Source organism: Monodelphis domestica, chromosome 1, assembly GCF_027887165.1.
Source record: "Monodelphis domestica isolate mMonDom1 chromosome 1, mMonDom1.pri, whole genome shotgun sequence".
Lineage (NCBI taxonomy): Eukaryota > Metazoa > Chordata > Mammalia > Didelphimorphia > Didelphidae > Monodelphis > Monodelphis domestica.
Window position 1 is genome coordinate 465,599,051 of NC_077227.1, and position 24,458 is coordinate 465,623,508.

A 24,458-nucleotide genomic window follows, 5' to 3' on the forward strand; every position below is an offset into this window, starting at 1 on the left:
ACCTCATTTAGAATCATTTAGAAAGCTGCCAGACAATGCAAGAAATCCCCTTCTTCTGCCTGAGCTCTGGGAAGCCCCCCATATACACCCAAAAGTTTGACATCCCCATTGCTCTTCTATAAAGCCCAGGGCAGAGTTTCCTCATTTCAAAACAACTTACAGGAAAGTTACTGCTGACCAGAATAGGCAAATGAGAATTAATTTGACAGTGGCGAGGCAGGGTTTGCTCATATTTTAAGGTTTCTCACCCTAGACTAGGCCATATGCCATGGGATGCCAAAATAAAAAAACTTCCAGAATATAAACGAACCTATTCCTAGATTATGCCAGGTAGTAAATCACAGGTGAATTAATGTTGAGGTACAGGTCAAAATACTTTAAGAAAAGCCCATTACTATTCATAGGATTGTGGATTTAGAGTTGGAAAAGATAACCTTACATGCTATCTAGATCAATCTCATTTTAGAGATGAGAAAAAGAAGTCAGTGGTATAGACAGGATATGAACTTGGCTCCACTGACTTCAAATCCAACAATCTTTTCTTTTTAACCCATACCTTCTTAGTATTAATTCTAAAGCAGAAGATGTCAAGAGCTAGGTAATTGGCGTTAGGTGATTTGTCCAGGGTCACATTGCTAGGAAGTATCTGAGGCCACATTTGAACCCAGGACCGCAAAACCCCAGGTCTGGTGCTCTATTAACTATGTTACCTCATTGCCCCAGCATTCTTGTCATTGAACTATACATACTGCTTCATTCCTTAGCTATGAAATCAAAGGGGTGGAGGGGGTAAAAGGGGGTGGAGAGGGAGGGAAGGAGAAAAGGGGGGGAATTTCCCCCTTTGTGTTTATCAAATGACAATTTTCTAATTACCTTTTCTAAGCCCTTCTCTAGCACCCTAGAGTGGAACTGAGCAAACAACAGAGAGCATATCCACCTATAGTCTGTAACCTATAACCTCCTTGAAATATAATCTGACAACAAGGAAAATAGAGGAAGACAGAAAGAAGTTATAATAGGGTCTCCCCAAACCCCGAACATAAACCATAAAGCCATTTCACAAAATGGTAGTTTTTGAAGAGAAAAAGAAACCCAAACTTTAGTGAAGCTGTTAAAAGGGAAAACAGAAGGTAAGAGACAGATAGTGACCACATATCAGAGATTCATTAAGGAGGCTCAAATGAACAAGGCTCCAACAGACCCACGCCCAGGAGCACCAACAGAAGTTGGCACTGGGAAAAGCTGACGATGTTGGGTGGTCATTTACTCAGTGATTAGATACTATAAAGAGGATTGTTGTTCAAGAATAGGGTGGACCAAATGATTTCTGAGGTCCCTTCTAATTCTATGACCAATCTCCATAAAGGATACAAGAATATGTTTCAGTTCAGTTACAAGCATTCCTTTTCTTTGGGTCTCTGGTCCTTCCTCAAAGGTAACCTCAAGTCTTTTTCCTGAATTTATCAGAAATTTACAGAGGGTCATAATTAAATACGGACCATGTATCTCCTTTATAAGCTTTAACACAGGACTCCAGCTAACTTCATGCTCTTTTACCCAAGAAATTCTCTCTACTTGTGTTGATGAACCTATGGCACATATGCCTCTCCATCTGTCTCATCACAGGCCCCTCTGCCCAGCAGCCCAGTGGGAGCCCTTTCTCTTCCCCTGTCTGAGGTAAGGCAAGGGGCTCACATGTGGCATGAGGGGGTTGCCACTTGGGCACTTGGTCTCTAAAAGGTTCTCTTTCACTGGTCTATACCATTAGCTTCCTCCAATGAAACGGAGCAATGGGTCTTGGAAAATGCTCCCCCCCCCCCAAACTCTTACCTTCCGTCTTGGAGTCAATACTGTGTATTGGTTCCAAGGCAGAAGAATGGTAAGGGCTAGGCAAAGGGGGTTAAGTGACTTGCCCAGAGTCACCCAGCTAGGATGTGTCTGAGGCCATATTTGAACCCAGGACCTCCCATTTTTAGGCCTGGCTCTCAATCCAGAGTCACCTAGCTGCCCCTGAAAAATGCTTTTAAAGGGAAATTTGAGAGCAAGAATCAGAGGGCCTCAAAATTTAAGCTTGTTTTTCAGTAATGTCTGACATGGCTAAATGGATCCAACTCCTGGCCAGGAAGGGGTACAAGGGCTGTTTTTCATAATTGGTTAACAGAATCACTCCATCAACAAGATCTCACACACACACACACACACACACACACACACACACACACACACAGTTTGTGCTCAGCAGTGTTAGGTACTGTGAGAAATAATGATAACAATGATGGCTGGCATTTATTTATATAGTACCTTGTGGTTTGGATAACCCTTTACAGACATTATCTCATTCAATCTTACCAACAACCATGTGAAGTAGTTACTGCTGTGTAAGTGTGATTATCACCATTTTCTAGATGAAGAAAGCTCAAAAAAGTTAAGTAATTTGTCCATGACTGCACTAATAAATGTCAGAGGCTGGATTCAAAAACTATGTCCAGCATTCTTTCTAAGACATGAAGATATACCCTTAGAATAATCTAGGTAAGGTGAAAAAACACATAGAAAGGTTGGGAGTCCCAGAATTTTAGAGCAGTGGAAAGGACCAATCCCTCATTTGGAAGCCAAAGAAACTAAGGTCTGGAGAGAGGAAGTGGGAAGTGACTTACCCCAACATCATCTGCTAGATTAGTAGCAGAGCTGAGCTTAGAGCCCATTCTCTGGACTACTACTTTTGGCATTTCCCATCAAACTCTTACACAAGAGGATAAACTCATGAAATCTCTAATTCTTTTAGTCTTGGTCCCCGAACATGTACACAGCCATAAGGGGGTGAAGAGGAAAGCCCTCTTCAGGGACAGAGCTTCAAGGCTTGACATCTTGGCAACAAGTAAAATCAGGCAACATTTCCAAGCCTCTCCTCTTTCCATTTCATCATCTTATTGTGGCAACGACAAATACATTCAACTGAAGTATGACACTGCTTGGCTTACAGGACATCTTCAAAAATTCAGTCTAATTTGGGAAATGGCTTTTCTGCAAACTAATTCATGAGTCATCTTGACAAGTCACATAGCAAGCTTGGTAATAGACTATAAGTAAACCCTCCTTCCTTCCCTCAACTCACTTTATAACTATGGATGGCTTAAGAATATGCCTGAAGAAAGGGAGTAAAAAGGAAGGGCCAGTATAGGTGAAGACTTAGGAACAGAAATGTGTGCAAAAGGAAAAGAACAGGCTTAAGAGAGTCAACAAGTATTCAGAGCAACCTGCCTCTGGTCCTTCCCTCTCCGATCCAACAGGCATAGGCTGCTGTTGTCTTCAACAACTCATCTCTAGTGCTCAAAAACTTCAGTGACGCCTGGCCTTCCATAACCTGATCCCCCAACCTATCTTTCCCAGCTTCACTTGGCTGGGTGCCCTTTACAACGTTCACTCTTCTGTCTGTGTCTTTGCTCGGGTCATTCCTATATCCTGAATGCCCTCTCTCAGCCTCTTCAGTAAAGCCTTCCCTGCTTCCCTGCCCCAAGTTAAAAGTTAGACTTTCCCCTCGTGTCCTAGGATTTTGTTTCATTTATATATGCAATCCATTCTATTTTATAACATATATGTGTACATAGGCATTTATATTAGCATGAATGTGTTTTCTCTCCCCTGTTAGACTATAAACAACCAGAGAGACAAATGTGTCATTTATGTAGATATTTAATAAATTGTCAGATCTCCACTGAAGTGCTCCTCAAATATCTAATTAGGGCATGAAGTTGATCTTGCCATTCCTACCCCATGGCACAAGCTGTCTGCCCCCCTGGCTTGGAATGCCTTTTTTTTTTTTGCTCTCCCTTCTCACTTTTACTTCCTCTCCCAGAATCCCTCACTTCTTTCAAAGCTCAACTCGTGTCAGCTCCTACAAGAAACCTCTCTTCCTCTTCCTCATCATTGACTATCCTTACCATCATAAATAGCTAGCACTTATATAGTGCTTTAAGGTTTGCAAAGCACTTTAACACAACCAGGAAAGGTAAGTGTTATTACTGCCATTATTATTACAACCATTTTGCAGTTGAGGGAACAGAGACATACAGTGGTTAAGTGACCTTGTCCAGGGATACAGTGAATAAGTTCCTGAGGTAGGATTTGAACTCAGGGCTTCCTGACTCCAGGGCACCACCTGGAAGCTTCATAAATACAAATCCTTCCCCTCAAGGAACTTACATGGGAGGGGAGAGGGAACATATGATATACTCCAAGAAAAGTAACAGTATGATGTATACAAACAAAATACAAAGTGCTTCAGGGGAGTGGAGTATGGGAAGATTGGAGACTAACAACTAGGGAAATCTGGAAAAGTCCTTTAATATTATTTGATACTACATATACTTGATAATACAAGTATTACTTGAACTGGAAAGCAGAGGTAAATATGGAGAATATTCCAGACATGAGGTACTTAAAAACAAGGAGTAAGATATGAAATGTGCTGGCAAAAGGGTGAAGCAATCATTTTGGCTGTAGTAGAATACATGCCATCAGCCTGGAAAGCCAGGGTGGACCCAGACTTGTGAAGAACTTTAAAAGCCACACTGGAGTTTGTATACATCATCCTAAAGGCAATGGGAGGCCACTGAAGTTTCTTGAGCAGAGGAGTGACATGGTCAGACTAGCACTTGAGGATTATCAAATAGAAGAACAGTTTTTTTGGGGAAGGATGGATACGAGATCAATCAGTAGCCTATCAGCAGAGAGATGATAAGGAATCTGAGACTCAGAAGGGGAAATGACTTGCCCTGAGTGGTAGAAAGAGACTAGAACTCTGATAACTTGGCCCCCATCTCAGGATTCTTTCTACTAGCTTGCCGTTGAACTGGTTTCCATTAAGCTAGTCCTCCCCCCCCCCCAAGTTCTTGCCCCATTCATTCTGACCATTATGGTCAAGTGAATCTTAAATGCTACTTTGTTTACCTCAGGTCACACTCAGAACCTTTGACTGCTTCCCTGTCACCTAAAGGTTAATGTTCATACTCCTTACTGGGACCCTCTATGGCTGAAGCTCCAATCTACCTTTCCAAGCTTATCTTCCTCACTGCTCTCTGGCCTCATCGTTGCCAGGGAGCTCACTCAGGACAAGGAAAATGCTCCTGCTATATTTCCATTACCACTAGCACCTCTGTGCCAGGCCAGTCACCTTCTTGTTCCAGAATACCTTTTCTTCCTCTAAAACCTTCAACACCCAATTCCAGTCTCAGCTCTGAATCTCAAAGTCAGAAGGGACCTCAGAGGTGCCTGAGTTCAACCTGAACTTGAACAAAGATATTCTCCACAAAATAGCTGAAAAGCTGTCATCCAGTCTCATCCTGAAAGCCTTCCTCTAGTGCAGAAGAAAACACCAAGGTAAGAGGTTCCTTCCACTTTGGGATGGAATGAATTTTTTCCCTGGGATCAAATCTAAATCTCTCCTTCTCTCTGACCTCTACATAAAGCCTTCTTTCCTGAACTACTCTAGTCCAGTGGGTTCTCTCTCTCTTTTGAAGAGTTAAAGCATTTACCATCTGGACCCTTATTTGGCTCTTCATTCAACAAATATGTAAGTGTTATCTACTGAACTGGGCTTGTAGGGGATACAGAGGATCATGGATTTAGAGCTAGAGAGGGCCTTAGAGGCCCTGAGTCCACCTACCTCCCTCTTCATTTTACAGAGCAGTAAAATTTGACCCAAAGGGATGAAGGAACCCTTCCTCAGGGTCACAGTAAGAATCCTCAGCTAGCTTTTCTGACTCCAAGTCTAGTCTCCTTTCTACTGTCATGTTGAATACAAAGTCTCTATTCTCAGGAGCCTTCCAATCTAAGATCACTCTACACAGTTGGCATAATTCCTATATTCACATTTAACTTTGTTAGTACCTTGGCTCCATATTAGATTATAAGCCTCTTGACAGCAGGGATTATATCTTCTCTCTATTTGTACCACCATAATAAATATTTGCTAAGTACATTGACAGATTCCTAAAAATATCCTAGCAGCCTTTCATTGATTGAGTTTTGGGAAGACCCTCCACAGCAGATAGCAAAAAGTCAATTTAAACACAACTTTAGAAAGGATACAGATTCCTCTTTGGACAGAGGGAGACCTCCATAGCATAGGAAACTAAAGGGAATGGTTGCACAACAGTGATGTAGTCATGTAGTAACATTTAGACAGAGGTGTTGACCATTATATACTACATTCTTAAAAGACCTGATGCAAAAAAATTCCCCCAAATTTTATTTTACAAGTTGTTCTTCCCTAGTCTGGACATTGGACAATTAAAATATCTTCTGAAGACACAATTAAATCAGAAACAATCCAGACTTCAGAAACATTACCATTCTGATAGAATACTGCTCAAGACGTCTCTAAGAAATTCTGCACAGATTAACACCTGGTAATTCTGGAATAGCACTTGTCCAGAGATGGGACACATGGTAGTGCTACAGGCTAGGGAAAAAAATGGTACAAGCTATTGTACCTCTGGAAAATTCCTGCTTACAAATAGATGCTCAGAGCAATGATCTATAGAAAAAAAGAACCATTGAGCCAGAAGGAACCTTACTGATTATCTAGTTTATTCTCTTCTGTTTTATACTATGATAAACTGAAACCACTCCAGGGCTACATCATAGGAAAATAATCTATCTACCACATTCAGATCGGAGACCAGAAAACCATACCTAAATTATTAAAAAAAAAAAAGGACACTAGCAACAAAAACACTTTGGCCACTTCTGGAGCTTATAAGATGCATAATATATTGGCTAAGAAGAACCTACCTTCTTAGTAGAAGGCTATGAAACTTGTACCCTATACTGCAACTAAAACTACTACCATTCATTAACCATGGAGAGCCCTAGCTATCTTTCTAAGTACTATCATCATGTTTGCCCTGCTCATTAAACACAGCATAATTTTTAAATGTGCTGCCCTACTTTGGAAAATAGTAATCAAATCTTTGGAGAGGCTATTCCCAGGACTGGGAAAATCAAGCACCCAGGAGGCAACCCTTACAGATTTCTAGGAATACACAAAGAGGGGTTGAAGCAAAGATTTTCCTGAGGTTTGCATCAAGGTTTATAAAATAGTAGTTCCCTACCCTCAAACCATGTTGGGTAGACACATAGACTGTTTCCAGATCTAAGCTAGTATGATAGGAAAGGCTGACTGAACTCTCAAGTGTGTCCACATAATCATCTTTTCTGTTTCCTTTCAAGTAAGTGGAAGACAATTTAAGTTCAATGTAAACAGAGTCTATTACAAAGGGCATACTTTAATCAGTGTTACTCATCTTATAAAAGGAAAACCAATCCAACTACAAACACATTGCTTAGGATATACTTTTAAAGGTGTCTGTCCCTACAGATCTCTTCCAGGTCATCAGTTTCTCATCATAAGCCATTTCTTTAGTGCATTAAGAAAAAAAAAATTGGGGGGAGGGAATTCCTATGATTACAAGGAAAATCTATATTCAGGTCCTCTTTAGAGAGAGTGAGACAGACAGATAGACAAGACAGTCAGACAGGGACACACACAGACAGAGAGAGGGGGAGTGAGTGAGTCTACTAAATCTCTTTATTCTCTACCCATTCCCAGAACTGGACAAATTGAATGCATGCAGCGTTCAACAAGGAATTAGGTAGAATGGGCTACACTCTTTTTAACTACCGAGTTAAAGGGCGCTCAAATTTAGGCCTTGAAGATGTCAGTTTCACTTCAGCTGCAGCAGGAAGCTCAGCAGACAAATGGACTGACGGACATCTAAGTATCTACATTTAAAATCGCTCCGGAGAAGCTGCCCTCCCCGAGAAAACTTGCCGAACGCCGGGTGCAGGAGCAGGTTCCAGAGTCCAACACACACTCGCTCATTTGACCCCTTCCTACCCAGACCCGCAGAGTCCCCCCGCCCGGCTCGTCCACGCCTCTGGAGTAGGCTTCCCACCCGGGGCGGGCGGCTGGAGGCAAAGCCCCGGGCCCGGCCCCGGCCCGGCCAAGCGCGGGGCTCCGCCGGGAGGGGCAGAAGGACGCCGGTTACGCTAGAGTGACAAAGCCCCCGGGGGACGCCCCGGCCCCAGCCAGACGAGCCTCCCGGGAAAAATGGGCAGAAGAAGCGAGGCCAGCCCCGCACAGCCCGCACCGCCCCACGGTAGCCAGGCGGGCCCAGGCCTGTGCCCAGCTCCCGGCCCGCTGCCTCTGGACCTCGGGGCTCCCTTCCCCGCCTCCTCTTTCCTCACCTGCTTTCTCGATCTTGCCAGACATTTCCGGGCTGCGCCGGAGGCCGAGGCCGCCGCTGCTCCGCGGCCCGGGGCGCACAGGCCGGCGCGGGAGGGCGGCCCGGAGAAGGCTCCGCTCGGCCCTGGCTCGGCAGCGCCTCAGTCCCACTGCCGCAGCATGGCCCAGGCTCCGGGGCTCCGGGGCTCCCTCCCTCCCTCCCTGGAGGGCGCGCCGGCCTTCGGCCGAGCGGACACTGCAGCGGCGGCGGCTGCCGCTCCTGCTCCCGGAGCTCCCGGGCGGCGGCTGCTGCTCCCGCTGCTCCTGCTGCTGCTACTACTACTCCCGCTGCACCTCCTCCTCCTCCTCCTCCTCCTCCTTCTCCTTCTCCTTCTCCTTCTCCTCCTCCTTCTCCAGCTGCCGCCGTCGCCAGGACCCACGGAGCCCGGCCGCCGCCGCCGCCGCCGCCGCCGCTGCTGCAGCCAGCGCCAGCCGGGCTAGAGCCGGAGCCACAGCGCGACCTGCCGGGCGGCCACTGCACGACAGCGCGCGGAGCGGCGGCCCTAACCAGCAGCGCCCTCGGCGGGCCGAGCCCGGAGCGGAAAACCCCGAGCCAGCCCAAGACCTTCTCTGTCCCGGGGACGCAGCGCCCTCTCCCGGTTGCACCAGGAACCAACGGGGGACGCTCCTTCCTGCCCGGAGTCTAAACTCTCAGGGAGAACCCTCTCCCTGCGAGGCCACAGTTAAATTCCACCCAACACGTATTTCTTTAGAGCCTATTATGTGCCAGACACTGTGCGGAGGGCACAAATGAAACAAATTGGCCCTACCTACCCTAAAGGTGCTTACATTCTAATGGAACCTCCACTTCCCCCCTCTCAGACTTGCTCACTTTCGTCCCCAGCCTGCAACCCAGTGCCCACTGGTGAGCAAGTTCTCCTGATCTTTCTTCCCCACCCGAAAGGGGGCCGGGAGGGGGGCAAGGGAGAGGACGAAGAGTTTCTCCCAACTCCCCTCCTCTTCTTCTTGCCTGGAGGGAAAAGGGAAAACCCTTATCGACCTCTTTAATTCAGTTCTATTGGATGTTTATTAAATATGGTTGGGTAGTTAGTATATAGATTTATGGACTTGGAGTTAAGTCCTGAGTTCATCCTCCTCAGAGCTTACTAGCTTTCTGACCCTGGGTACCACTTAATCTCTGTCTGCCTCAGTGTCTTCTTCTATATATAAGAAGTTATTAACACCTAATTCACAAGTTCTTATGAGGATCAAATGAAGTAACAACATATCAAGCACTTTCCCAACCTTAAAGTTACTTAAATGCTAGCAGCTAGATGCAAGGCATCAATAACACTGGCACTGGGGTCCCAACAGCCTTTCCGTTCTGCCAGGACTTTTGCAGAGATTCCATGAAGAGCATGGCAGAAATGGAACCTGCTGGAAGTCAAGAAAGAGTGAGAACTGGACAAGTCACTTAACCTTCATTGTCCAGCCCTTCCTGCTCTTCTGCCTTGGAACCCACATACATAGTGTTGGTTCTAAGAAGGAAGGTAAAGGTTTTTTAAAGGGGGAGGGGGAAGGCTATTGGTTCATGGTTCATGCCTGTGTTGCCTAGCTTCAAGACAAGGTGCTATTAGCTCTCTGGGGGAAAATGTACCCAAGACATTTTATGGTTAATCTGTATTATTAAGAAAGTTTTTAATTAACATTTTCCCATCATTTTAAGTCCAGACATTCAACAAAATAATGGCAAGACCTGATTTGTAGTTTTGTCAATTTCTTTTTATTTATTTGTGTATATATATTTGCCAAATTGTGAAATGTAAATGCACTGAAATTTTAATTACCAGCTCTTAGAGATGGTTTACTTTGACTCGGGGCTACTGCTGCCTGGGGCAAGTTGCTCGGTGTCTCTGGTCCATAGTTTCCTCAGCCCTAAAATAAGGGTCTTGAAGAAGGATTATCTTTTAGGTCTCTTCCAGCCCTAATATTCTGTGATCCTGTTACAAAATGTGCCCTGTTAATGCGTCAGAAATAAAAACTTGAAAGTTTACAAATTATTTGGCTTTCAATCAGGTTTATTGGGAAGAAGATTAGATTTTGGTATGAGGATCTTGGGTACCAATCCTGACTCTACCCTGAGCAAGTCATTTGACTTCCCAGTCTCCTCGTCTGCAAAAGGGGAGTATTATATTTGAAGATCTTTATGGTCTCTTCCAACTTTGTATCTATGATACTTGGGATCAGATCCCCAAATCAAATCAATATGTATTGAGGTCTCCTGAATGAAAACCCCTGTGCTAGTAGACAGATATACAGAGGTTGTGTGAGCATTCAGGGAGGTTTATCCACTCTGGAAAGAGGATTTGCTGGGCCCTTTTCCTTTGGTGTCCACATTTCACCCAACTCTCACCTGTGGCTCCAAGAAGCATGAGCAGCAGCCACAGCTCAGTAAAACTATCTTAACAGACAAGCTAAACCAGGACGAGAGTAACCCATGGGCCTCACCTTCAGTGAATTAGGGTGTCCAACCTACCCAAGCACATGAAAACTTCCCCTGGCAGAATGGGTAGATGAGAGCAATTTGTTTCAATGGCCATGAAGTCAGCTGAAGTAGGTGCTGTGGAGTGCTTAGAACTTGGTCATACCCTATAGATGCCACAGTTATTCACTGCATTCTGGATCATCACCAGTTGTCTTGGCTTTTATCTTGCCACTAGTTACTTAAATAACTAGAAGAGAGTGAGGCTGTGTAGCTCTGCCTCGGCCAAATCCAATTCACTGAAGGAAAAGATGTCTGCCCTTGATGTCATTGGTCCTGTGTGAAAACAAAGGACAAACAACAAGAAATGAGACAAATACAAAGATAATGAAGCAAAGTGACTGTCTTCAAGAAGTTTATAACCCACTTGAGATAAAGGACATAAATGGAAAGGTTAATGAGATTTGAATTCAAGAGCTATTCAAGGGACTAGACTACTTGTCTGAGCTTCTCCTAGGCTGGGGCAGGAATATGTTTCAGAAATAACATGAAATCCTGTCACCCAGCTTGATCTTCAAGACTATTTTGCTCTTCCCTTTGCAACAAAGAAGAGCTAGCCCTGAAGGTAGAAGAAAGGTGGGGCAAATTGAGATTCAAAATTGCATCTCTCTGCCTACTCTACAGGTCATTGGCTCCATTAACCTATAGTAAGATGTAGATCTCAGCAAAAAAGCTTCCAGTCTCCTCACTTCCTGGCTTCCAGGGTCAAAAGGAAAGCCAAAGATTGACAAATTCATTCACTATTCAAGCGGATGAATAGTTGCTGAGCACTAGGGCTCTGATCCAATGTCTCAGTTCACAGTCCTTTCCCTTGTAATAGAGGCAGCTGCATTTCCGAAGCAAAACTGGCATATGGCCATTCCTCTGCTTCCCTCAACCCTGGGATCTTCAAGATCCTCTCCTGCTAAGTTACCAAACCCAGAGTGATGGGTCTCTGTGTTTCAAAGCTGAAGTCTTGAGTACCTGATAGAAAACAGTGCCGAATAAATGCATTCTGATTAGCAAAACAAAATAAGTTTCATGGAGCAGATAAAGATTAAAGAAATAGTTCAGTTTTTTAAATTCAGAGTCCAGATGGAATTTCATTGGTGTAGGAAATTCCCAGTGTGGAAAATCCCTCCACAAATGCAGATCAGCAACTCACCTCTACATGATCTTAAAGGGCATGGATTAGATAGAGAGAGAGGGAGAGAGGGAAAGAGACACACAGAGAGAGACAGAGACAGAGAATTTATTAAGTATCAGTTCTTATTTTGTAAAAATTTTAAATTATATCTACTAATATAAAAATATTATATTTTATGAGGTTTATTAAGGATTATTAGAAATCAAGGATACCAAATAATAACCACGTTTGTGCCCATGGCTGATTAGCCCATTCATAATCCCCGCGCTTAGCTTACTTACTACATCATTGCAATGGCAGAGAAGAGAGAGAGGTAGGAGTTACTGCTATTTAAATACTAATTGAGATCTTCCCCAGGTAGAGACTCAGGTGAGATTATAGGGAATTCTGGGAAATACCAAGGACTTCTGTGGATTGAAGTCTAGGGTTCAAAATCTCCATTTTACCACCCCCCCCCCTCAGCCCAAGGAAGACTAGTCTCTCCAATGGGTCTTGTAAACATACCAACTTTGAAATTACAATAATTCCCTTTGGCATAATAGTATACATTCAAAACAAATGCATTCAAACCCCACACAGTTCAAATCACTACATCCCAAAGTTCACTCTGGATCTTCTGGTGCAGTGTGTGGTCTGTGGAGGCATCTTCATGGTGTCTTCTCCAAATAGTTCACTTTCTGGATTTGGAGAGATCGTGTGTTTCTTAACCTAAAATTACTTTCAAAAGGAATTTAAACTTTGCAATTTAAAATAATAATAATTATACATTCCCCCCTGAAAAGTGTGACTGAAAAACACAGAGATCACTTAGGGATGCATGGCTGAGTTATGAGATATATGAATCAATTGACAAGAGAAATTAAAAAAAAATTAAAAATCCAAATAAAAAAAGATAATTTCTGAATGAAATATAGACTATCAAAGTCTTATGTGTAAAAATTCTTAGTAAAGGAAAAATAAATCTATAACAGGTCCTTGAATCAGGGACCAATTAAATGATATAAGCATTTATCCAATCAGTAGCCAGGACTATAGAAAGTTGCCACATTATGAAAGACAGAAAAGGGACTAGATTATAGGAGCCAGGTAGGAGCCAAATTTGAGATACTTGGTAGAATGTGGAATAAAGTAGACCTGCCTTTAACACATGTTAAACAGCCTGCAACCTCAAACCCCCAAACCCCCTCTTGTCATGGCTCAAAATTTTCATCAACCCCACCAGGATTGGTTGGTCTCTTTGACCTTGTGCTTGACTGACACTATGCAGTTTAGCTTTGTGCTTTCAGTGGCTCTTTTTGTATTCTTTTGTCCTGAAATCAGACAGAATCATTAAGCAAAGTCCCATAAATTTTTTTAAACAGTCAGTGGCATTATTTTTATAGTCTAAAGCTTTTTGGGTATGTATTGACATGATAGCAAATATATTTTATATTTATATTATATTATATTATATTATATTACTTATATTACTGCAAAATCAAAAAAGTTAAAGAAAATCTTAATACTGGTGACATGCTTCATATATAAAAAGGAGAGAAAAAATAAAAAAACTGAAATAGTATATTGCACATACAAGAAAAATATAATAATAAAATAATTTTCAAAAATAAAAAATATAGCTTATAATCATTGACACACTGTGTCAGCTAAGAAAATATAGAATACAAAGGTTTCTCACCAAAAATGAGATCCATTTCCTCTTTATACCTGTCCATGATCCACTGTGAGTACGAGCAAATGAATTTCACAAAGTAACAGTTTTTTATAAAGAACAGTAGTACAACAGGTAGTGCAAATTCAAAAAGTACCAAAATTCCCAAAATTCCCAATAGCCCAGTTAATTACAATAGCAAACAAACCCACTATCATATTTCACATAAGTTGCTGTATGACATTTAAAGAAAATGGATACTTGTCACAAGTTTTTCAGGTGTAGCAATATTTCAACCTTGGCAAATACATTTTTAAACAAAGTAAAACTTATTTGGGTCTAGAACATCATCAAGAAATTTAGATTGTTCTGGTGGAAGTAAAATGAACTGAAGAGTTATAAATGAGAGATGTTCTTCTTTTGGGAGCTATCCAGAGGTACCATGCCCTGGGATTAACTTCCCAGCTACTTTGGTATGAGATTGTGATGTCCCATCCATTCACATTTTTATAAATGTGGGAGTTGGGGATTATAATTGTATTTCACTTCAGCTACTAAAATGGACCTTATCTCCTGTTAGAGGCGGGCAAAATGATCAGTTGTTGAAAAAAAAATCTAAAAATCACATCTAAAAGACCCCTTAAAGTCAATTTGAGATAATTAGCTCATTAAAATTGCCAAAGGTTGTTATATAATTGTAACCAGTTTTGATGAAGTCCATCCATCCTCTATGTGACAATTTACAAAGTCAAAATAGAAAAAAGGCTGTTTTTATATATGGGCTTATTCAATAATGTTTGTTCAGCATAGTTATAGGGGAAAAGCAACAGTAGTTAAAACCCAGCACATTAAACTGATTCAGTGTAACAGAATAGTATTGAATACATTAATATATGAACTTAAAAGTAAATCTTAAACAAAACAATCAAAAAATGCAATAAAATGCAGAGATTTTTATAAAACATTGGAGTCTGAAAATCCTTAAAAATATAACCTCCAGTCCCTTTAAAGTTCGTTGTTGTTTTTTTTTAATCCATTCAGATACCTTTTGTCAGTACTATAATAGAAAGTACTGTGGGATCTCCCATAGCAGAGAACATGGGTTTTAGGAATCTCAAATTGGGCGGGTCCAAATGGCAAAGAGTTGCAGAGAGATTAATTTCTCCCCTGAATGTCAGATAAGGTAAGTAAAAGGATCAGTGCACTCAAAAAATATCCTTTGAAATAGGCAATGCACTGCTCTCTCATAGAATATGTCATACTTGTAATTTCCTGTTTGGAAAAGTCTCTTCCTTCTCCTTGTTCCTCCACCCTGAGGTCCCCTGCCATGTGGAGGCTAATTGTTGCCTAAGGAAAGAACACCTCAGTTTTTACCAGTTTGTTTATGATTCCAAAGACACAGAAGCAGTTACCAGCAGCCAGAGTCCTGGGGCTGGGCCTGGGGCATTCTGGCTTGGAGACTGGAGATCATCTGGGGCAGGAGCTGGGGCCAGATTTGGGACTGGGGTGGGAGAGCGATCTGGGTCAAGCAGATCTGGAGTGGATGGCTGGAGGCAAGTGTGGATGGAGCACAGAAGCAGGCAGCAGGAGTGAGCTGAATCAGAAGCTTTGCGAGGGTAGGCAAAAAGCCTTGGCCAGAGAAACATGGCTTTAAAAAAATTATCTAGGCTATCTTAAAAATAAATTGAGAAGTTCTCGAATCCCTTTGTGGTCTCCATTAACTGTAAAAATTTAAAATTATATCTACTAATATAAAAATATTATATTTTATGAGGTTTATTAAGGATTATTAGAAATCAAGGATACAAAATAATAACCACATTTGTGCCCATGGCTGATTAGCCCATTCATAATCCCTGCTTATGCTTACTTACTACATCATTGAAATGGCAGAGAAGAGAGAGAGGTAGGAGTTACTGCCAGTTAAATACTAATTGTGATCTCACCCAGGTGGAGACTTAGGTGAGATTATAGAGAATTCTGGGAAATACCAAGGACTTCTGTGGATTGAAGTCTAGGTTTCAAAATCTCCATTTTTACAGTCTTTGCTAGGAACTGTGCTGAGTACATTATTTCCCACTGGTTACCCTGTTTGGATGTTCTTTGCTTCAGCTGCCTTCCCTAGTTTCAACTTCATACAAGATGCCCCTCTCAATGCTAAGCTCTTCACTTCTAAACTCATCACCAGACTGCTAACTCAATCTTTGACTTCACCTCCCTCAGACTCCTCTCCCTTTGGTTTGGAGGGTTAGAGGGCAGAATACCAAATTCCTCTCAATGTCTTCTTTTATAGAGGCAGAAATTGGATCATTCCACGGCCCTGCTGGTTTCAATGCCATGAAATAAGATGTCTGCCCATGATGTCATTGGTCCTGTGTGAAAACAAAGGACAAACAACAAAAAATGAGACAGATACAAAGATAATGAAGCAAAGTGACTGTCTTCAAGAAGTTTATAACCCACTTGAGATAAAGGACATAAATGGAAAAGTTAATGAGATTTGAATTCAAGAGCTATCTAAGGGACTAGACTACTTGTATGAGCACTGGGTCCCCCAAGATATTGAGTTCCCACTTCTCACCTCCATCCTGTCCCCTACCCACAAGGTTTTCTTTCCTCCTTTTTCATGTTGCCTCCCCCTAAAGATTGTAAGTTCAGGGGGCAACTGGGTAGCTCAGTGGATTGAGAGCCAGGCCTAGAGATGGGAGGTCCTAGGTTCAAATCTGGCCTCAGCCACTTCCTAGCTGTGTGATCCTGGGCAAGTCACTTGACCCCCACTGCCTAGCCCTGACCACTCTTCTGCCTTGGGGCCAATACATAGTATTGACTCCAAGACGGAAGGTAAGGGTTTAAAAAAAAAAAGATTGTAAGTTCATTGTCAGCAGGAATCTCTCTTTTTTTTTTAATTAATTATATCAGGAGTTAGGTGCCTCAGTAAATTGAGAGCCAGGCTTAGAGAAGGAAGATCTTGGGTTCAAATTGGCCTCAGACACTTCCTAGGTGGACATGTGACTTAACCCCCATTGCCTTGTCCTTACCTCTCTTCTGCCTTGGAACCAATATAGTATTGATTCTAAGATGGAAGGTAAAGGTTTTTGGAAAATTTTTAAATTAAAAAAAAATATATATATATATATATATATATATATATATATATCCAGCAATTAGCACAGTGCCTAGCACTTAATAAATGTTTATTGGATCGGATTCAACTCCACTACCATTATCCCACATTCCTAAAAAAGAACTACTGGCAACCAGGAAATTCATTATCCCTGGAGATGGCATCAGTTTTGGTTGGTTGGTTGGTTATGGTCCTACACACTCAGAAGAGACTAAAATGGTATTTTGCATTAATTTCAGGTAAATTGGATTTAAGTGAGACAGAGGAGCTACACAAAGTCTCTCCCAGTTATCTATGTCCAGTGGCAAGACAAAAGTCAAGACCACTGATGATGATCCAAAATGCAGTGAATAACTGTGGCATCTTCAGGGCCTGACCAAGTTCTAAGCACTCCACAGCACCTGCTTCAGCTGACTTCATGGCTACAGGAACAAATTATTCTCATCCACCCATTCTTCCAGGGCAAATCTTCCCATGCCTAGGGGAATTATCCCCCCTTCCCCACTGCCCAACTCACTGAAGGGTTTGAGACCTGTGGATTACCTGTAACCTGGTTTAGTCTGCCTGCCAAGACAGTTTTACCTAGATGTGGCTGCTGCCCATTTGACAGCTTCTTGGAGCCACAGATGAGAATTGGCTGAAAGGTGGACACCAAAGGATGGATGAGCAGCCCTGAAAAGGACTCAGCAAGCCTTTCCACCAAGAGTACTAGCCTTCCTTAAACACCCGGTGTCAGCTTTGGTATTCTCACCCCATCAATTCTTTTAGTTACTTCTACTTTCCTGACTGGACGACTGAACAATGAAGCAAACCCCACCCCCCCATCCCCAAAGCTCTCTTTAAGGAAAGATCAGATGCTCGCAGCCACCTCTTAGTTTCCCCAGCACTTGCTTAGCTCTCCTCCCCATTTAGCTTCCTTTTGTATTCTGTTTTCTCCCTTTCACTTGTGAGCTCCTTGACTGACTTTCTTCCCCCTCTTTGTACTCCCAGTACTTAATGCCAGGCCCAACATATAGTAGGTGCTTGTTAATAAATGCTTATTATGTGGTAAATATAACATGTAAGCCCCTTCCCTGCAAAAGACAGGCATTGCCCTCAAAGAGCCCAATACTAATAGGGTAAACACACACACACACACACACACACACACACACACACACACACACACACACACAGAGGAAAGGGAGCAGGAAAGAAAGGAGGAATCAGGAAACAGTCATGAGTTCAACCAGGAAAGAAAAGAACGTAGATGTCATGGGACACTCTTAATGGTGGATCTGGGCAAGCTCTCATCAATCAGAGGAGGGAGCTATAGAGGAGAAGGAATCTCCAGGATTGAGGAGACTTCTAGAAGGATCTGGAGGGTCTGGATTAGACCCAAGAGAAGTTAGTGTAATGATTTATCCAAGGTTGTACAACTAGTATATGTAAGAGAGGCCTTCAACCTAGTTATTCCTGACCCCAAGACCAGTTCTCCACCCCACTACCCAAAACAGTGGTGTTGCCTCCCATTATAAAAATACACATTTAATCAAAGAAAGGTTGGAGAGAAGAACAACCCTCTTCCTAATTTGAGGTCTTTGCTGCTATGCCATCCCTTCTAATATCTTCCTTGAACTCCTCCTGTCCTTCTTTCTTGCCTGCTTCCTGGAAATCTCATACTGCAGCATGAGAAAAGTTCCATGGGCATTAGAATGAAGGACATGTTAGAGAGGAAATAGACTGTAGTTAGGAAGATAAAGTAATAATAAACTATTACAATAATTCAAGGGACAGGAAATGAGATTTTCAGTTAGAGTAGTGGGAACAGTTTCCTTATTGCAAATCCAATTTCTTTTCTAGTAGACTACATTGGCTTTGAGGTCTTGAGTCTGGATATTCCAAATCCAGCAGCCTTTCTAGTAAAGCATTTCCAGGAAGAAGGTGTCTAGGTACTCCTCTCCCCAAAGCCTTTTGTGGCTTCAAATGGCCTATGAGATAGTATGCCAATTATTTATCATGGCATTCAAGGCCTTCCACATTCTTTCTCTAAACTATCTTTTGGGTCTTAACACTATTTGACTTTGTTTACTCCGTGCCTCAGTGATATTCTGCTACTTAGAATCCTTTCTACATAATATTCCTGTCTAGATGCCTATGATCACCAAAAGTGATCACAGCCTTTCTTTTAGCACTTATCATATTCAGTCTGTACAGGTCTACCTCTTTTTCTTTTGTTGATTTACTTTGTTGTGTTTCACAGATCTTGTGTTTTTTTTTTTACAAATTGGAGATTTGTGGCCCCTTGAATCCAGCAAGTCTATTGGTGCCATTTTCCCAACAGCATATGCTCACATCATATCTCTGTTACATTTTGGTAATTCTTTAAATATTTCAAACTTTTTCATTTTGATTATATCTGTTATGGTGATCTCTAATCAGTGATCTTTGATGTTGCAATTGTAATTTTTTTGGGGCTCTGTGAACTATTAGGTAAGACTGTGAACTTAATCTATAAGTGTGTATATTCCAACTGCTCCACCAAAAAGCCCTTCCAGACTTTCTCCCTCTCCTTGAGCTCCCTATTCCTGGAGACACAGCAATATTGAAGTCTAATAACCCTAGAGTGACCTCTAATTGTTCAAGTGAAAGGAAGAGTCAATTCATACAGCAAACTTCATTGTCTTATTTTAAGAAATTGCCATAACCACCCCAATCTTCAGCAAACTTCTACCCTGAGCAGTCAGCAGCCATCAAGATCAAAGCAAGACCTTCTACCAGCAAAAATTATGACTCACCGAAGGATGATGGGTAGCATTTTTTACTAACAAAGTATTTTTTACTTTATAGACATTTTTAGACATACTATTATTGCATACTTAATAGATTGCCATATATTGTAAACACAACTTCTATATATACTGGGAAACTAAAAAATTAATGTGACTTGTTTTATTGAGATCTCTGCTGTATTATGGTGGTCTGGAACCAAATGCATAATATCTCCAAGGAATGTCTATAGTTAATTTTTGTATATTTTCTCCTGAATCCCTCCTATCCATTAAACTGTAAAATCCTTGAAGAGAGGCCTGTCTCTGTTTCATTTTTGTATCCCCAGCACTTTACTCAGTGTGTTGCACTGAAGAACTGTTTGTTGAATTGAATTAGAAGAAATAGTGATCCAAATCAATGATTAATAAGATAAATACAATACAAACCCTCATTGAACAAATTGGATGATTAAAAATGCAAAGTAAACGGGTCATCTGGGTAACTTAGTAGATTGAGGGCCAGGCCTAGAGATGGGAGGCCCTAGGTTCAAATCTGGTCTCAGATACTTCCCAGCTGTGTGACCCTGGACAAGTCACTTAACCCCCATTGCCTAGCCCTTACCTCTCTTCTGCCTTGGAGTTAATATACAATATTGGCTCTAAGACAAAAGGTAAGGGTTTTAAAAAAATGCAAAGCAAATATTGGAGGGGTTGTAGGAAGATTGGCACATTAGTGATTTGTTAGTAGATTGTACAACCACTTTGGAAAGTGACTTAGAATTATGCAAATAAAGTGACTAAATAGCCATACCATTTAACTCAGAAATTCTGTCACATACTTCATAGTCACTGATAAAATGAAAGTCTGAATATGAATCAAAATATTTATGGCAGTATTTTGTTGTGGTTGCAAAGAATTAAAAACAAAGTAGATTCTCATCAATCAGGCGATGATTAAATAAATTGTGGTGTGTAGATTAATGAAATATTGCTGTGGAATCATCATTGATCATTGAGTAAATTATTAATGTATTTATTAATATAATTATCAATAATATTATTAATTGTTAATGGAATATTGTATGAAAGTTATTGATACAGGGAAGCTTAGAATGGCTTAAATGAACTGATTCAGTGTGAAGCAAGCAGAGCCAAGAAAATAACATACACAATAATAGCAATGGAAATGGAAACAACTATAAAAATCACAATTACAAAGAACAATCCTGGCCCCTAAAGAAAAGATATAAGAAGACACCTTTCTCCTTACCCCTAATTTCTTTGCAGAAAGCAGAAGGTCCATGAATGTGAAACATTGCACAGACTTTCAGATTTTTCAAGATGTACAATAAGATCACATTTTATGTGACCAAAACATTCCAAGACCCTTCCTATAAGTTGAAAATCATGTATAATAGTGAATCTCATCATTTAATAAATATTTCTTAAATGAATATACCTAGGCACTTTATGACTTTTCTTAGGTGTATTAGAACTACCAGCATCACTAATCTTGCCTGTTGGGGTCCTTATTAATAACTAAACATAGTTAATGAAACAAAGACAAAGCACTGCTCTGACTCAGACATGATTTGTTCCAAGGTAGAACTCTGAACAAAGACTGATGCTGGAGTGAATGTTTGGCGCAAAACAATGACTCACACTAATGCTTCTTAGAGCAAGAATGAGCATGACTGGGCAAACTGCTGCAAGACTTTACCTCTCGTGTAATTAAAATTTTCTACTTTACATATTCTTCTGCCTTTTTTTTTGACTGCCAATTACATATAACTGAATTTGCTTGTGTTAAGTTCTAGTAAAATGAGGTCCTATGGTATTGATGAGTTTTGCAGATTTGTTTCCCCTTTTGTTCCTCTTATTTTTTCTTTTATTTTTAATTTTTTGGTTATATGTGATATCTGTCTCTCTGGGGAGGGGAAAGAATTCAGGGGGAAATTTAGGAGATATAAAAACAAAAGTTATTAATATATTTGAAAAGAAGAGGCAGCTTCATTTTATAGAAAGAAATTGAGGCTTAGAAAGAATGACTTGACCGACATTACACAGTGAGAGCAAAGTCTAAATTGCCTTATTCTCAGGTTTCTGTCCACTCCACCTCCTTGTTTCTCTCCATTATAATGGCATTTGCTTCAGTAATGACATGTTTTGCTTAACAGTGATGTTACTATAATCCCTGATGGAGCCAAGTGAAATTGAGAAAGGGTAAATCAGGGGCCTAGAAGGTGAGGGTTTTATTCTATTTTTGAACCCCTCCAGCACCTAGCAAAGGGCCTGGAACTTAACCACTAAATTAATGTTTGTTGAATGAATAACCCTAGATAACTTTAAAGCCTACTCTTTCTTGTCTTACAATTTAATATATGTATATATATATATATATATATATATATATATATATATATATATATATATATATATATATATATATATATATGATGCTAGGTGGTACAGTGGATAGAGTGCCATGTCTGGAGTCAGGAAGACTCATTTTCCTGGGTTCAAATCTGGTCGCAGTCACTTACTAGCTATGTGACCCTTGGCAAGTCACTTAATTCTGATTACCTCCATTTCTTCACCTGTAAAATGAGCTGGAGAAGGAAATAATAAACCACAGCAGTATCTCTACTAAGAAAACTCCAAATAGGGTCATGAAGAGTCAAACATGATTTAAATGACTGAATAACAAAAAAATACTTTATGTATCCTCAACTAGTCTGTGAGCTTCTCAGAAGCAGGAACCCCATCTTATACCTCCTCCTTTTCTCTCTTATTTTATTTAATTATTAAAATTCTGAAGTAAAAAACAAAGCATTTCCATTTATACAACAAAATACCAAAATTCTACATACTACTATGAGTCTCCATTTCATAGCACATGCTTTTAATGTATCTATAATTACACTAAATTCCACATGTCCCTTTAAAACTGTCCTGCTGATCCTTTTGTTCTCTTTCATGCATTATTATTTTAAAAGCTCTTCTTTTGTTATCACTATCACTAACCTTGACCTCTTCTCCCTTTTAAAATTAAAATATGAGAAAGAAACAAGAAAAGAGCCTTGGAACATGTAAATAGAAGAAAGTACACTCAAATAGAAGAAGTCTACAGAGTGGTCATTTCCAAAAATAGATGTCTATTTTGGCACCTTCAGTCTATCATGTCTCTGTCAGGAGGTAAGTAACATGTTCCATCATGATCAAAGTTCCCAGGTCTTCCAAAACTGTTTTACTTCACATTGTTGTTGCTCTTGTATAAATTGTTCTCCTGGTTCTTTTACTTTACTCTGTTATCAGTTTGAACTACCTAGAATTCTCTGGAATTGTCTCTTTCCTCATTTCTTTTTTCTTTCTTTTTTGAATTAAAATTTTTTTTTTAATTTTCAGAAAAAAGTCTACCTTTTCCCTTATAATTCCCCTTCCCCATTTGAAAAATAAAGAAAAACAAACATGTTTAGTCAAGTAAAACAAATTTGTGAATTGGCCATGCCAAAAAATTTTTTGTCTCATTCTCCATTTATTTAATAATAACTAACATTTATATAGCACTTCCTATATGTCAGGCACCGTGCTAAATACAGTTGATTCTTACACCAACCCAAGGAGGTAGGTGCTATTATTGTTCCCATTATAGGTAAGGAAACTGAGGCAAACATAAATTAAATGACTTGACTGAGATAATAAAACTAATAAGTGTCTGAGGTCAGATTTGAACTCAGATCTTTCTAACTCCAGGCCCAGCATTCTATCCGCTACCCCTGCACTCTGAGTCCTTCACCTCTCTATCAGGAGGTAAGTAGCATATTTCATCATGAATCCTCTCGAATTATGGTTGATTATTGTATTGATCAGACCTTTACGATATTGTTGTTACTGTATAAATTGTTCTCCTAGCTCTTCTCACTTCATTTTTCATCATATACAGCTCAAATTTATATGAAACCATCCCCTTCATCATTTCTTACAGTGTTAATAGTATTCTTTCACAACCATATGCCATAATTTGTGCAGTCATTCCAAAATGGATGGGCACACCCTCCATTTCCAACTTTTAGCTACCACAAAAAGAGTTGTCAAAATCTTTAGTTTATTTGCCAAGTTCTTCCCTTTATCTACCATCCCTCTTATTCCTGCCTTTTCTCCATCCCTATTTCTCCATTGAATGAAATATATTTCTGTACCAAACTGTGTGTATTCTCTCCTTTGACTAGTTCAGAATCAAATATCAACTATCCTCCCAGTTTCCTAATATCTTATATAGACTTCTACTTGAATACCCTGATTATGTGAGTTTATTTCCCCTAATTTTCCTCTTCAATTCTCTTTGTTTATTTGTTTATTTTATCATTACTTTTTTATTTGGTCAATTTAGAACATTATTCCTTGGTTACAAAAATCATTTTCTATTCTTCCCTCCCCTCCTCCCACCCCTCTCATAACCTATAAGCAATTCCACTGGGTATTCCATGTGTCCTTGATCAGAACCCATTTCCATGTTGTTGGCATTTGCACTGGGATGTTCATTTAGAGTCTACATCTCCAGTCATATTCCCCTCGACCCATGTAGTCAACCAGTTGTTTTTCTTTGGAATTCTCTTGTTTATTCCTCTTCCCCACTCTTTCCTTTCTCTTTTTAAGGTTATCAAGATGTAACAGAACCATCCCCAAGTCTTTTGTCTAATTAGACTCCTTCTATGACCCCTGTTGATGATAGGATTCAGAAAGGATACATAATTATTTCCCCCATTAGAATGTAACAGTCTATCCTTGTTTAGTTTCTTTTGATTATTTGCTCATGTTTATCTTTTGAAGTTTCTTTTGACTCCTATTTTTGTACTTCAAAGTTTTTTTTGACACTCTGGTCTTTTGATCAGGAATGTGTGAAGTCCTCTATTTCATTAAAGCTCCATTTTTTTTTTTTACCCTGTAGAATAATTCGATTTGCTGGGTAAATTATTCCTTGGTGCACTGTATCCTTTGCCTTCTAGAATATCATATTTCAAGCTCTCTACTTCTTTAT

At 40.5% G+C, this 24,458-nt stretch overlaps 1 protein-coding gene across 6 annotated transcripts in view; it reads right to left on the bottom strand.

Annotated features, from left to right (window-relative positions):
- Positions 1-8,436, bottom strand: part of RAPGEF1 (Rap guanine nucleotide exchange factor 1) — a 190,480-nt gene extending 182,044 nt beyond the window's left edge. For all 6 annotated transcript variants that reach the window (XM_056812613.1, XM_056812604.1, XM_056812603.1 and 3 more), the window contains exon 1: positions 8,251-8,436. In XM_056812613.1, coding sequence (XP_056668591.1) covers positions 8,251-8,275 — 25 coding nt within the window. In that variant the 5' untranslated portion in view covers positions 8,276-8,436. The remainder of the gene's footprint in view (positions 1-8,250) is intronic.
- Between the last annotated feature and the right edge of the window lie 16,022 nt (positions 8,437-24,458).